Source organism: Ascidiella aspersa, chromosome 3 (genome assembly GCF_963924565.1).
Source record: "Ascidiella aspersa chromosome 3, kaAscAspe10.2, whole genome shotgun sequence".
In the NCBI taxonomy this organism is placed as follows: domain Eukaryota; kingdom Metazoa; phylum Chordata; class Ascidiacea; order Phlebobranchia; family Ascidiidae; genus Ascidiella; species Ascidiella aspersa.
The window spans coordinates 20331362-20347143 of record NC_139449.1 but is presented as its reverse complement, the minus strand read 5'-3'; the positions used below and the strand labels follow the sequence as shown (position 1 = coordinate 20347143).

Here is a 15782-nt window from a genome sequence, read left to right as displayed (position 1 = left end):
ACATTCTCGCATTGCCAAGGACATGCACCAATCTTGAAATTACTGAAGCATGCAGTTTCCTGACCACCACAGTATACTAACTTACAAAAAACAAAAAAAATTCAGCAGATTTTAACATTGTTTCATAAACTAATACAGTATATTATTAAACACCTATTACATAAATTGTTTATTACTATTTACTTTACTTATTTTGGACATAATATTTAATAAAGTTTAACCGTGACTTTACCGCGTTGGATAATTTTTGGCGGTCCAGTAATTAGTTTCAGTTGGTTGTAAGTTCACTAAATAAACCAAAACTACAATAAAACATTGATTTCCCCAATGTTGAGGGGATCGCGACCAAATTTAAGTTGACACGGAAAACTAGTATGTAATGTTTTGGTTCTTGGTGAATTTAGTCAATTCTTAGCAAACAGATTAAAATGGTTTGATCGCCTTTTACTACTGACCTATTTACTAAACCTCCAGTACTGTCCCGTAATCAACCAAACTTAATTTAAACTCATACATGATTTATTAAAGAAAGTTTTAATACCGCCAAAACTGTTTATGCTGCGATAATTCAGTTCAAAAATACCAAACGTAAAAAATGGGGATGGAAGTGGAACAAACGTTAATATAAAAAAAAAGTTAGTAGATAATTACATTTACAACAGTCTATTTTTTCAGGTTTGAATAGACCCATACTTCGAGAACCACTGCTAATATCATAAAAACCAAATTAAACCAAATTTACCTTAACGAAAGGCTCAGAACTTTCAAAATTCAAGGGTGTTTTTTTAAGCCAGTGCAAAAATGCTTATTAATCATATAAATACGTGACAATTTGCCTTTCGTAACTTTCTTCCAGAGCCTTAAGGACAAAAATACTCCAATGAAATGGGTAAAACGTAGCATAAAATCCAAAAAGTTTTCATAGCCCGAAATATTTTTGCATGCAGGTAGGTTAGCGAAAAATATAGTGTTGAGGTGGCATGGCCTGGTGGCAAAATGGTAATTCATAAAATCTTGCACACTTTTCGTCAAATAGCACAAGTAAAACTGTGCTGTTGACGAAAAAGAGGAAATCAACTTTTGCACAAATACAGGAATCAATTTTTGCACACTAATTACGCGCGTAACTTAATCAAATTACAAGGCGATAGAAAACGCTCTGCACACATACGTTCGGCGCTTATTACTTGATCCCTTCGTAAACTTGCTATTTAACTATTTAAGCACCTTGCGTTAAGGTTTTGCAATTTTAAAACATCTGGACACTCATACACATGCGCTTTTTCGTGTTAACTTACTTTTGGGATTTTAAATTTTCCCGCTTTTTGCATGGCTATTTATACGCTTATGCAAAGAAAGAAAAATAATAACTTATATAACGTATTTCGAAGCGTTCGTTCCGCTTACAGTTGGTGGATTTGAACCAGACGCCTTTTTTGGCGTTTCGGCTTTGCGGAAAAACGGCCATAAGCGCTTCCTGTAGTCGGCGAAGGAAAACATCATTGCGGTAATATGAAGACCGGTGTTGATCGAAGAGCAGGTAGGAATGAAGCTGTAGCCGACCTTTGGGGGCTTGTTCGACGACAGACCTACAAACACGAAGTCAGCAATCACGCACACAGATGTGCAGATACTTAGACGGAGAAGAAGGTCTTTTAGTCGGCTATTCTTAATTGATTCACCTGTAGAGCAAGTGTGCTTCGCTACCGGGTAGAAGGCCAAGGCAAAAAGAACGACTTGCAAAAGAGAAGAGACGACAAAAGCAAGAGGTAGGGCAATCTGCTGACCCGTGGATATTGGGCCCGACTCACAGGCGTTGTTTCGCTCCAGTTGCGGGATCGAACCTAACGTTACCACCTGGATTACTGCGAACAGTGACATCCCAACCAATGTCGCGCAGCTTATTCCCTTTATGGTCCTGGTCCTGAGCGGCTGCAGTCTGTTTGTGTATAGACCATTTTGCCGTATCCATAACACCGAATAGATAAGGGTCCGGTTTCCGATTGCGACTAGGGCATTAAATATTGTATAGGCGCTACAAAATTCGTCCGACACTTGCGGAATATATTCCTCCAGTTCCAAAAGACAGCACTCGAGGAGCAAAAACAAAGCCGACGAGCAACAAACCGCGTTGGTGTACCTCAAGTTGTTGTGAGCCAGCCTTAGTGCATAGAACGTGGCCGCTGTGAACAAATAGAAACTCAGGACTATCATCAAAGTGACGACTACCTGCTCGACGCCAATGTACTGGCGATAATATCCACGCAATGGAGCGTAAGCAACTGTATTTGCTGTTGAGTTAGACTGCGAATGGTCGTTTGGAAGCGAAACAGTCAACAGTGGTTGAACTATAGGATGTCCAGACATACTAAAATATGTGTTTATGCAAAATATATCTAAATAGATAAATAATATTACACAATATACCATCTGGTGTTTAAGATTTGGTTTTCCTAAAAAGTAGGTTACAATTTACCTTTTTTTGAAGCCTAAAGAAAAGCGAATTTAGTCAATCAGGCACGGTTGGTACTATCTTAGCACAGTTTAGTATGAAGAGCATACAGAAGGCAATTGGGATATCATCACTGATTGGAATGTCCGGTAATATCGGATCGAGGCCGATACCCGATGTCAAGTGGTAGTATCGGTATCTTTTCGATACTAGGGTGGTTTCGGTACCGATCCGATAACAAATTGGTACAAGAATTTCGGCCATGATTTTCTATTGAACACAGCATTTTCTACATAAAAAGCAATTATTAAAAGTGGCGGGTAAGCATGCTTTTAACGCTTAGGACAAGTATGGCTTAATAACGTGTAAAAATCGCTTTGACCGTTGTGGAGCCCACTCGTCTATATCATGCTTAACCCTTTTACATAATTACAAAACGACGTAAGTCGGTGTTCGATTTATTTGACCACATTAGGAACAACATTGTTTCCAGACAAAAACTATATAAATTTATTTTATAGGCCTAACTGTGAACAACAATTCAACGAAGAGTTAAAAAATATAGGTTAAAGATTTTATCGATTGTTTTACAGCGCTCGGTTTGCATCAATATTCTGCATCAATGAAGGTTGTTTAAAGCAAGCCCACAAAGGGGTTTATCAAAAATCGTGTAATACATTACAAATTTGTTTTATTTTGATGTCAATGTTCGATATCATCCAACCAAAACACTCAAATTTGTAACATTTTTCTAATCAATAAATCTCTTTTTAAACTTGCAGTCGCCTGACAACACGTATATGTATTGTATATATATATGTACTATCTAGCATTTATTTTAATAATCCTTTAACAGACTGTCAATATTGTTTCGAAAAAAGTCGCGTCAAACTTCTCGGAGATTTTTACTAACGCATCTGCGATGTTATCCAATATCATCTAGGTACAGGTAGCTTAATTCGGCTACAGTTTAAAAGCGGTAATTTGTATCGAACGACTTTAGTTTTAAGTCGGTAATAACCTTTTAAATAAATTGTCCTGGGTTGCAGGGCAAAGTCCTTCATAAAGCAGTTCATTTACTTCGTTTCCGACCTTTCCATTGAATTTGCTCGGCAGGTATGTGCCAGATTATCCGAGCGCGGAGATTAAAACCGCTAGGTAAACATGGCTGAAACGCAGGAAGTTGAAACGTGTGCGGATGAGCATAGTGGTGCCGTGGGTATAATCATAAGTAAATAACGAAACGACTTCCAAGTTTGGTATCTCTGCCCACGGTAAAATTTAGAAATAAAGCTAATAAGGATAGGCAATAGGGTCGATAATTTGACCTAGTATAGAGAAATATACGAATTTGTAAAGAAAATAACATTCCACGTAAAACGATCTGTTACACGTAGTGAGAATATTAAACCCCATACATAAATGGGTATCATTTAACTACTGATTGTTTTTTAAATAGCACTGCAGAAAACAAACAAAGGCTAACACTATCCAACAATAGGTTTCTTGCAATTATTCGGGTTTATTTAATGTTGTTGCCTTTGGCAACAATAAACAATCATCACAACCAGTGGCGTCGACTGGCGATCGGTTAGCAGCGAAAAAATAATTAATGGTTGAAGACTCTTACCCATACCAAAACTACATGAACAACACGAGAAGAACTATCGCTGTGTACAGGAATACTGAATACTACTGCACTTTTTGGTCATGTCAACTAAAACTATTAATTTACCATAAAAAGCGCGATATGACCAAGAATAAAACAAACAACGTTGGCACATAACAAAGAGTGGAAATACAAAACTGACGTCCGATAAATTCGGTTTTAAAGTAAAGCTAAAAGTATGCACACTACGACAATAAAAAGATTAGTGCTTTCACGGGGAAGACATTCTTTATGTAATTTATTGACACTAACTGTTTAACTTCGAATCTACCTAAAAAAGGTTTGCTGAGGCATATATGTTGGCAAGCCGAAATGCTATAGAAAATCGCACAATAGGGGGAGTGTATTGGATATTCATTCAGTCACTTGAAGATGCTAGTTAAAAGCTGGAACAGTGTTCTTAATGTGGAGAAATCGCACTACACAAAAAACAAAAGCAAATAGTATTGTGATGGACAAACATTCAAAACTACATTGTACAGTACGGTGCATATAAAACGTATATATAAAACGACTCAGCCATGACTTTCTCGATCACCTCTTAAGGGTCTATCAAGGTTGCAACCAACTAGATCTCGCCATTTAGATAACCATGGCCGTTTGTCATTCTCTTCGTGGACTTAAGCTTGTCGTAACTCCACTTGAGTTGTTCCACCTCGCTTTGGTGGCGCCTCCTAGCTTCCTCAAGCTCACTTAACAGGTGCTCGTTGGTGGTCACCAGAGATCTGCCAGAACAACATAACACAAAAGTTGCAGACTACATTAAAGATCCAATACGATTAATATCTAAAAAAAGTTGATCAAAATTAATCAAAAACAACAACGAATAACTTTTCTCAAAACTTAGGCAATAACAACGCAATGTTGTACTGAAAAAACAAACTAAACCAGTTACAAAAGGCAGTAAGAATAAAAAAATTGCAGGACTGCTGTTCAGTGACCTACCTATGACTGTCCTGGAGCATCTCGGTAAGTTGAGCGAGTTTCTTGTATTGGTCCATGTTCACCTTGAGCACAGCAACTTGCTGTTCCAATTCCCGCTTATCGTTTTCCAGGCTCCGCATGATAGCGCTCTTACCCTCCGTCTAAGGCAACAAAAGTTGGATTGCAAGAAAAAGAAAATACATAGTTAATTCAAACGTAATAGTTATTAGTAGTTAAACTAGCTCTTCAATTATGAAATAAGCATATTATTTCATACATTTAATAAAAAATATGAGGGTTAATTATGAAAAATAAGGTCTTACAATTTAAACGCAGCAGTCATCCGAAAAAAAAAAATCAATTTATTGTCTTATATTTTTGTTAATTGGTGTCAAAACGTCTCTGAATATCAGTAGAACTGTAGCAAGACAACGATGGCGTTTTTAGCGTACCTTGGGAGAGGTTAGCTTAAGTTGGGCATCTAGTTCTGCAACCTTGTTCCTGAGGATCTTGTTGTCGCTTACTGTTGCGCTAAGCCTTGACTTTGTTGACTCCTGCAAGTGAAGTACGTGCTTAGGCGCAGTTTAACATTTAAATTCTATATTAAAGTACAGGTAACATTTTGAATTTTTCAAATACCCCTTATTCATTTTCAACATCATGTCTTTCATAATCAAACTACGTCTAACTAAAACCTTTAAACATATTGCTACGGGTCATTTCATTACAATTACAAAGTGTAACATTGAATAAAAATTATCGTCAAATGGACAATAATCAAATACTGGCACCAATAATTCACATAAATTTGCAACAATCATCTCCTATAGCAAGGGTCGGCAACTTACGGCCCGCCGATGTAATTCCTTCGGCCCGCCGCCTCTTTGACAAATTAGACACTTGTCCATTTCACATACTTTTTAGTATTTTAAACTACGTAAGTGCCTAAATTTTCGCGCATGGCGCGAATCATCATTCTACGTCCGGTTTCTTTGCGTTTTGAAGCTGTCTTTTGAACAGATCAGCGTTTCTTTACCGATGCGTTGTGGAAGGCTGCAATATTCGTCGCGGACAAACGCAAATGTATTAAAAAATATTGTACATATATTTTTTAACATTATTTTATTGTCGGCAATGTAATAAAACTTGCAGAAATTTAAAAGAACCAAAAATTGTACAAAAACAAAAATCGCTCACGCTTCGCTCGCCAGTTGTGCCTTGCATTAACTTTAAATATTATCGCGTTCCCACAAAAGTACTTTATCCCATTTTTCATTAGTAGTATGGATGATGACATGTGAACTCGAATTTTATACCAAACAAACGTTTTTTTCGCACTTTGCGTCAACACTTCACTGCCTCCTTAAATGTAATTAAACACGTTTTCAAGTGCAAAACAATCTGACGCCCGCCTGATTCACAGTTGTTTCAACATGAAAATAACACAATTCTTAGTTATTAATTTGTGCGGCCCGCAAAGATCTTTCTGGGTTTGGTTTTGGCCCGCGACTAGAAAAAGGTTGCCGACCCATGTCCTATAGTGTCCCACACACAAATTAAAAAAAAAATTCGAGCAGATTGCGGTACACAGATTGTGTTTTCTGAAAAAGTAAACCGGTTAGTCTTTCAGGTGATATTTTCTAAATAATTAATTGGGATTCTAGACTCTAGTTTATTATTCAGTTGGTTAACTAACCAATTCGTTGTGAGTGTTGGCCAGTTCGCCTTTCTTTGACTCCGCCTGCGAATTCCGCTTGGTGGCGTCGTGGAGCTGATGGTGGAGAGTTTGCAATTCGTTTTTTTGGGTGGAAACTTTATCTTGAAGGACCTTTAAAAAAATTTGAAATATTTATTTGATAATCTTAATAGAAAAATACTTTTGAAACAAGAATGAAAAAGGTAGGAATGAATTCAGGGTGTGGAACTATTTGGGTAATTTATAAGACCTAAATGAGTGGTGCTCCACCTTTTATGGCTTGCGGCACCCCTCAGAAATATTGAAAAGGTTGCAGAACCTCCACAAGATTTTTCCGTAGGTATTTCACTAGAATGTCACAATAAACAAAACTGGAACAACACACGTCACAAACGTTTTAATTGGATTTATTCCACTCTTTTAAAGTTGAGCAAATATTAGAATCCTAAAGATTCTCAAATATATCTCGGCACCCTTGAGCATTATAAATGGCACCCCAATTAAAAACCACCTAAATAAATGTGTAAAATTAAGCTAATCTTGAAAATGTGTCTGTTAGAAACCAAACACACCTAAACCCACCACGTTTAGCACTTTCGAAAGTAAGGCGCTACTTTATTTTCATAAACGTTATTGTAATGTTTGCTCAGTTATATCTACTCTTCTTGCCGTGCTACAAACCTTGATTTGAACTTCGCGCGCAGAAGAAAGTTCCGCTTCGTACTGATCCAGTGGCTTCTGAACCAAGCCTGTGTAAGAAGTTTTAACAACAATTTAAGGTTTTAGTCGGAACGGTTTGTAAACTCAGATAGACAAGTGATCGTAAACAGTGAATCCAAAGTTAAAACACTCCAAAACTTTTTATCAGACTTTATCGAGGGATTTAGGCAGGAACCGTATAAAACACTGGTTCTCAAAGTATGGGTCGCGACCCAAACATGGGTTGCGCAGGGTCGTTTTGATGATGGCAGCCAGCTACAGTATAGCAATAGATACAGCAGCTGCTAAGACTGGTGTAAGCGGCAGCCGCACAGTTGCTCGTATTACACACATATGCCTCAGAATTCTGTTAGACTAGCGTTTTTTTTAAGACGCTGATGAACTGTGATTAGAATTGAGAATATTGTGTAATATTTATTCGCAATTTGAGGTCCTGAGCAGAAACTAATCCATTTCAGTTCAAGCTATAGGTTCGTTTCTTTCGATACTAGCTATAGGTTTTGTTCCTTACAACTAGGTCATTAGTTGCGCAGGTAGTATTGTTAAAAGTTAAAATCAATTAATTGTTTGTAATAAATCATTATTTCATAGACAAATGTAGGCTAGTACAACTGGTTGTCTGTGTCTTTTTCTATTCCATGCATGTCAGAAAAAATATATTTTTTTAATTTAAATCTTGGGTCGTGAGATGTTCATAAAACTCAGATTTGGGTTGTGTACAAAAAGAGAACCACTGGTATAAAAGAACGAACATACCCGCAAACAATACACAATAAACACCAACATTGTTATTTGTTAGTTAAAACCAGCATCTCACTTTGAAACTTCTGGTGATAGTGAAGGGATTTGGAGCCGTTCCAATATCGGTCAACGAGGTTCAGAAAGCTCTCGACGAACTTGATCTGGGTGAGGTTCTTTCTTCTCGAAACTTCCTGAGATGTTGTGGATTCCTGCGTAGATAAATGTCTTCGTTTGACTCGGTCATTAATTCAAGCGGTATATCGTCAGAGTTTTGTAAATTTTAAGGACAACCTGCGCCATAATTCCTCATAAAAACTTACAACTCACATCTGCTAACCATATTAATTTTAGAACTGCTACTATATACACGTGTTGTATATGGTGGATTGGCAGTGGTAAGTGTTTCTGCGTGTTCGAGCGATTAGGTCTTTTTCAAGCTTCTAATACAATTTACATTGTCCCAGAATGTGAAGTTTTGACACATACCAACAATCAAGTGACGTGAAGCCAAAAAGCAATAATTTAAAACATATGTATGTTAAACTGTAAAGAATAAATACGTCTTTTAATAGTTCAGAAAAGATGTAATTTAGGGAAAATTACGGCGACCTGACATTCTGATATATATTGACAAGCATGTTTATAATTGAAGTATTCAGGATAGTTTGTAATCGGCGATTTCTGAAAGTCAATTATGTAGTCATTTAGTTTTAAAGAAATACATTTATCGCAAGGCTGTCAGTTATAGTACATAATTTTGGAGTTGTTCAAACGTTTATAGTTGCATAATGCCGTAACAATTTGGAGCAATATCCTTATGCAGACAAGGTAATAAATTTGTAAATACAGAAATGTAAAATTTTATTCAAATCAAGGAGTGTCATCTTGTACCACGCCTAACAGCACCTTACTATTGGATGTTACGAACTTTTGTCATTAATTTCCTGGTGGTCTGTTCTTTGTAGCGCCGGGGTACCTTTGACAGTTTCCGCACGTATTTACCAAAACACTTTCCAAAATACAAATATTGAAAAGTGTAGGTCTGAGAAACTTTTTGCATACCCCGAAGCTAAGTTTCTTTCCTTCGGGCAGACCCTTGTACGACTCCTCGCAACTGGAATCGCTCATTAACGAAGAAGCTCGTGACATCGTTGAGGGCGGCGCTTCGCGACGTTGATTGACAGTCGGAGGAGGGTCAGCGCTTCCTGTGTAATGACATTTAGGTTACACCTTGTTATCATTAAACAGCGGAACGGATTGGTGGTTTGTGCATGCATGCAACAAATTCCAAACTATTGCATAATCATGCTCAACCCAAAACAGTTTAAAATAGGAAGTGGGTTAATTGGTCGTTCATATTGTCGCATTTTAGAAGAAAAGGAGTCACCTTGGCCAACCTGGCAATACGAATGCATCTCGCTTTGAATGTCAAAAATCGACCGACATTAAAATAAGTAATGTATACTTAAAAATAGCAAATATCACTGCAGATTTCTGAAATACCTTTGTTTTAACGTGGTTATTTTGCTTGTAGTTAATGCCACAGAAAAGCCCAAGGTCCTGATTTACTAACCCGGATGTTGAGTAAAGTTTGCCACGCTCTTGTATTGGATGTAAGCAAGATCTTCGTCCTTGAACTTCAAACTTTCATCAGAAACATCTTCGGGGTGAAACTGGACACTGTTAAAATATATTTAAAAAAATTTAAGAAAACTTCTAGGTTATTTAAGTAAGGCACCAAATAAGCATTGAATAAGGTACAAATAAAAAACATTTGCAATATTCGATAAAATACCTATAAATTACAAATATTACCTTCTATAATTATTTACCGTTTTTCTGTTTCGAATCTTTTTTTTCTTTCCTCGACATCTGATTCCTTTCTGGCAATTTTAACTAGCTCTGAGAAACAGAACAAAACAGTTTTTGAACGATCTATAGACAAAGCTCTGCCCTGACACGCTTAATTATCAAAGATCGTTTCGTCTTTGTTCGATGGTGAAATAATCGAATTAACTAATCAAGTTATAATCGTTTTACCAAACCGACTAACTAAACTTTTTGTATTGTCGCGCGTACGCTTAGCGCTCTACAGACTACTACATGAGAGCTGACAACGAGACACATCAAAAAGTAACGGGAGTCCATTAGCAGCGAGATTTAAGCGCTAACGGACAATAACGATTCCATTCGCGCTTGGGAGAGCCCAGACAACAGTTCGTATACATTTTTGGTTGAACGCGCCATTGTTGAAAATGCTCAGACAAAATAAACAGTCGCGATTTCCGAGGTTTTTAGGCGAACGAACACACAATCGGTGCTTGACAAGAACCGTTCGAATTCAAGCTATTGTCAAAGTCTAGAGACCACTGTTGCCATTCGAAAAGTGCAGCGTGTGTATGTCAACTGTCATTCAGACAAAGCGGCGATAAAATACATTTTATGAGCATTTAAAGTACAAAAGAACAAATCGAAAAATGTCATTAAACTGACACCTTATAAATAAACCCGGACGTTAGCGAAATCTATAATTTCATACTAAACAAGATCACCATTAAAAAAAATCAAACCTTCTTTTGTATGCAGTTGCATTGCAGGGCCTTCTTGATTTTGACTAGTATGATCATTGGAACCTTTCAAAAGACCCTTGTTGACATAGTCTATGACATCATCAACAGTGTCATTATCATCCATAACTTAAAGAAAAAAATGATTCGTGTTTACAAGATTGATTGACAAAAACTTACTAAAACTAAAACAATAGTGTATTTAATACAAAAAAGGCAGCTACTCTTATTATAAAGCAAGAGTCTTTGTGAAAGATAAAAATAAAAAAGAGCACGATCATGCAAAACAGTTGTTTGCTTCTTATGACATTTTTAAAATCACTAATTTTTTCATTTTTTTATGAATGACCAATGGTTAAAATGCCACTTCGGAAGTTTAAAAGTAACACTACTAACTACTTGTTATAATATAGGACTGCAACCCTTGTTTAAAAAAATTATGTTAATTATTAAAACATAAACTCCTGGCATATTGCACCACAACTATCTTGCTGCACATATTTTGAGAAAAATGGTATTACACAAAATAACAGTTTTTTTGACAATGTAAAACAAGTGGGTTTTAATTTCAATCGGGGGAGGGGGGGGGTGATAACAATACTTGTTGTATTAAAAAACAAATACACAAGCGGCACTGCAGAATTTTATTTGACAACGATGACATGATGAAAGGGCTTCACCTTAGTAAAGATGACCAAGGATTTATTTATAACATTTACACAGTTTAATGTTACTACAGTCTATCGGCTTAAAGTTTTGCTACACAAATATTTTATTTAGTCTGTAACTTTAATCCTTTGATTACCTGTTGGCTTTTGAACCATGCTCCTCACATAGTTTGCTCTTGGCTGGCGTGATTTTTCACTTTTTTCAGAAAGAGCATGAGTATCAAAACCACTTTCATCATGCTGAAACATGTCCGGCATCTTAAAACAATCAATATCTTATAAAGTAACAATTTTGTTTTACAGCATCACACACATTGCGCTGAAACATAAAGGCCCATATAAAACGTATTATAATATGGCTAAAAATTCAAATTGAATCACAAAAGTTACACACTTCAGTAGCAGAAAAATGAAGGAATGCTGCCTTTCTTTCACTGTCTCGTACAGGTCTGTCATCTGCAAAGAAAATGATAAAAACTCTATTAGTATCTTTATAAATCTCCGACACTAGTCTAAGCGGATGTAAAGAACTTATAGTACCAGGTGTTTAAAGGTACAAATTATTCAGTCATTGCCAAATAAAGGTAAAACAAAATACATTACCTAGCCTCCTTAACAAGGGTAGCATGTGGGCAATGAACAATCGATAATCAGGTTCATTTCCAGTGACAGGATTCAATCGCAGGTCAATGTCTCGAAGATTTTGGTTCTTACGCAGCCTAAAAATCTCTTTCAGGTCCTCTATCTTGTTGTAATACAGATTAAGCTGTTCTAGTAAACTCAAATGCTCCAAGCCCTGCAAACCAAAAAAAAACATAAGATAAAGCTATCCCAAACATTGAAAACAATAATTAGTTAGAATCACAAATAAACCTTAAATACATTAAACGTCATTGATATATAGTTTGACTAATGGAAATCTGTTATAAAATTAATTCAATATGAAATAAGCTATTGCTGCCACTGCCAGGCATAATATATAGCGGAGTGTTGCTCTTCCAGCAGTATTATATATAATAGATCGACGTAACAAGCGTTGGTGCGAGTTTGTAATCGCACAAATTGTTATTTGTCAAATTATAAGGAATCTGTTTTTCATGATATGTCAGTATCCTGTTAAAGATGTTCTGTATAGCATGTCGAAACATCGATCTATTATATAATACAACACTCCGTTATTTATAAATTGAATATATTCAGATTTTACTATTTTTCCTTTTTCACCTATGTTTCAACACAACATTTTAACCAGCATGTCAACTTCAGGGCCCTGATGTAGCCCACAATGTAATAACTAATAACATTTAGAAATCGACCGGTATCCTCCCCCCCCCCCTCAAAATATCTTAAATTTACCGATCGGCCAAAAATTATCAGCAAAATATTGGCTGATATTATCGGCTAACCGATATATCGGTCTATCTCCAATATCATTTTTCAGTTTACTATGGTACCTCTATTTTAAATAAGTGTGGGCTTCCTTGCGTATATGCCAGATAATTGCTGTAAAGATTGGTCAAAACAAAAAAACACATGGTTTAGCCTTTCATATAATAGTTGGAAGTGTCTGTAAGCATAGAATAATTTAGTGACAAACACACACAAGGGTAAGCAATTTTTTTATCTTGTGAGTCGCATTTCAAATTCAGTAGTATAATAAATAGTCGCATAAAGTAAATAGGCTATTTTCATGGTGCACCATCACCATGCACCGAACTACGAAATTCTCACTACACATCAATATGAAAAATTACAATATGATTGTGCTAAACGATATGATTTGTGCTGCGTTAGGTTACAGGTTAGTTGTAGCCCATCGGCAGACGTTTATATTCTAATGGTAATAATATGAAAATTAGTTTTCCCAGTTTTATATTTTTCTCGTGATTTATTCCACTGTTCAAAACATAAATGTGTGATGTAATAATGCTTTACACTGCAGACAAAATATTTAGATTATGCCCGACTACAGCAATAAGACCGAAATTAGAACAACATCAACATAGAAATAAAACACAGTTTTGAAATACCTTATAATCAAAATAATATTTAAAACAGGAGTAATTCTCAGGGTTAAAATAATTATCAAATTAAACAAAGGTTCAAATAACTATGAAAATTATTTATGGTAAGGTGCAGACTGCATGTTTGAGTTTGGGTTAAGGTAAGTTAGATATTATTAAAGGTAGTCTCCCAGTTTTTAAATTTTACAATTCTAACATAAATGTGTAATGTAACAAATCTATGCGATGGAACAGCAATTTGCGGAAGCAAGTTTAGTTTCTGAGATTTGTGTTCTGAAACGTTTGTCAATAGCTATATGCCTTTAGAAGATCGATTTAGAGCTCAGGATAATACAATTAAGTATTTCTGAGTGGCAAACTAATTCTATAACTGTGAACCGAATTTAAATTTTGAACATCGGGTCATGGCTCATTTATACATGGAAAATGCATTTGGTCTGTACTTTGAATTATGAGGTTCAATACTGAGTTGCCTGGCAAATAATCTTACTATTTTTTTCAAAGGAGGTAAATTTCAAAGAAATTAAAATAGTAATGACCAAATAAGAAAAAGTTTAAAAAAATATTAAATCGGGAAAACTTTAGCTGTTCAAGTGTTGGATTATCTTTTGTCAGTCTGACCTTTAAAGTAATGATGCTGTTCTTTGATAAATCCAAATGAAGAAGTCTTGTAAAATTCTGAAGTGAAAACCCAATCCTTGTTATTTTCTCATGATAAGTTCCTGGCAGAGCTAGTGATTTTACATCATCTGTTAAAAGTATTTTTCATAAAATACGATGCAAATGTTATTTAAACACAAAATTTCATGCTGGTCTAGAATCGTGCACCTTTTTTTTTACAGTAACGAAACTTGGTGTCATTAATGAAATTGCACGAAAGAAAGTTTATTGGAGAATAAATATAATAATATTCATACTCGACCCAAACAATCCCAAACTCACACCCTAACCCAATATTGTTACCAATATAAACGCCCAGAAGAAAAAATGTTGTAAAATTCTAGATTAGCACCCATTTTCATCTCTGAAGGTTTATATTACCCACTATGAAAAGTATGACAAGTGCACTCGCGATTTGTTTTTGACTAGACCTGCACCTTCAAAAAATAAATATGTATCCCAGGTTGGAAAGTAAGGGCTGAATCCCCCGTGCAGCACTCTGCCGCGGTCATAGCCGTAAAATCAACGCAAAATGCAGTCATCCGCAAAAAAAAACAAAACAGTTTTTTAGTATAGTACTCCATTTTTAGCTGTGCAAATTTTACAAATAATGTTATTAAAGACGTGCAAATTTAGGCGGAAATGTCATTACAGCCACATAACTTTAAGCTGCAAAATCACCTTCCCCGCACAAAATCCAGTTCTCAATTTTGTATGTAACCAGTATTTCAATATGTTATAGTGGCTGGGTGCACTTTTGACCTTAGTTGCACCATGTAACCCTAAATTTTTGGCGTTGCACCAGCAAGCTCTTGTTGAGATCTGCAATACTTTTCAAAAGGATATTTTACTAGCATTTTATTTACCTTGGGTGCATTGTGAAATTTCCAGGTGCACTTTATAATTTTCCGATGCATTCTGTATTGCTTACATTGCACTGTAAGCATGTGCCGCACAAGCGTTTTACATATTTGGGGTGCAGCTCAGATCGTTTTTGGGGTGCACTTTTGAAAGGTTAAATTTAAACTCGAGGCCCGAAGGTGGTCTGAGTGGGACAAGTATTATTATTATATCTATTCTCCCAAAATTTGTATTCTTTGCCATTTCAATTTTTACAACTCATTTCGTTACTATAAAAAATGGTAGGTTTCTAGATCAACGCAAAAAATTGTAACAAAAATTAATTTAAATCAGATGTTTTCCAGCAAAGCGTAAATAAAAGCATACCTAGGTTATTGTGTGACAATTGTATCCTATCTTTTATCCAATCTTCTGTTATTTCCAAGGACATCTTATATCATAATTTAAAACGCACAAAATTCGAAATCTAAAACTCCACAGATATAACTGAATATAAATTCGTAATTTTAGCGCTTCAATCAGTTATGGGGATTTCCCTCATTTATTTTGGATCATTTGTTAAATAAAAACTAAATACTGTTTAACAATTTTCAGTTAATGTTGGACCATAAAAAAAATTCTGCTTTACACAAAGAGATATCTGTAAATTAAACGGTCTGGACAAAGAAACCGCACAAGCAGATAATCTCAATAGTTTTAAAACATTACCAAAAAAAAAATGGTGACAATCGGGGTTTTTACATGAGCATAGCCTAAAGTTACTCTCTATGCTAGCTCGTCGGTGCTGCTATCCTTATGAT

At 35.7% G+C, this 15782-nt stretch overlaps 2 protein-coding genes across 2 annotated transcripts; both read right to left on the bottom strand.

Annotated features, from left to right (window-relative positions):
• Nucleotides 1–566: 566 nt before the first annotated feature.
• Nucleotides 567–2369, bottom strand: LOC146160703 (uncharacterized). Its single transcript, XM_083385885.1, has one exon. The coding sequence runs from the start codon at nucleotides 2365–2367 to the stop codon at nucleotides 1372–1374; it is 996 nt and encodes a 331-aa protein (XP_083242011.1). The 5' UTR covers nucleotides 2368–2369; the 3' UTR covers nucleotides 567–1371.
• A 1405-nt stretch (nucleotides 2370–3774) lies between these two features.
• On the bottom strand, nucleotides 3775–15476 carry LOC146160702 (centrosomal protein of 72 kDa-like). Its single transcript, XM_083384516.1, has 15 exons — nucleotides 15349–15476; nucleotides 14083–14210; nucleotides 12041–12233; nucleotides 11832–11893; nucleotides 11575–11695; nucleotides 10773–10898; nucleotides 10035–10104; nucleotides 9776–9882; nucleotides 9265–9407; nucleotides 8279–8411; nucleotides 7423–7490; nucleotides 6742–6873; nucleotides 5498–5599; nucleotides 5067–5206; nucleotides 3775–4846 (listed from the first exon to the last, which is right to left on the bottom strand). Exons 1-15 carry the CDS (start codon nucleotides 15410–15412, stop codon nucleotides 4690–4692), a joined length of 1746 nt encoding a protein of 581 aa, XP_083240642.1. The 5' UTR covers nucleotides 15413–15476; the 3' UTR covers nucleotides 3775–4689.
• Between the last annotated feature and the right edge of the window lie 306 nt (nucleotides 15477–15782).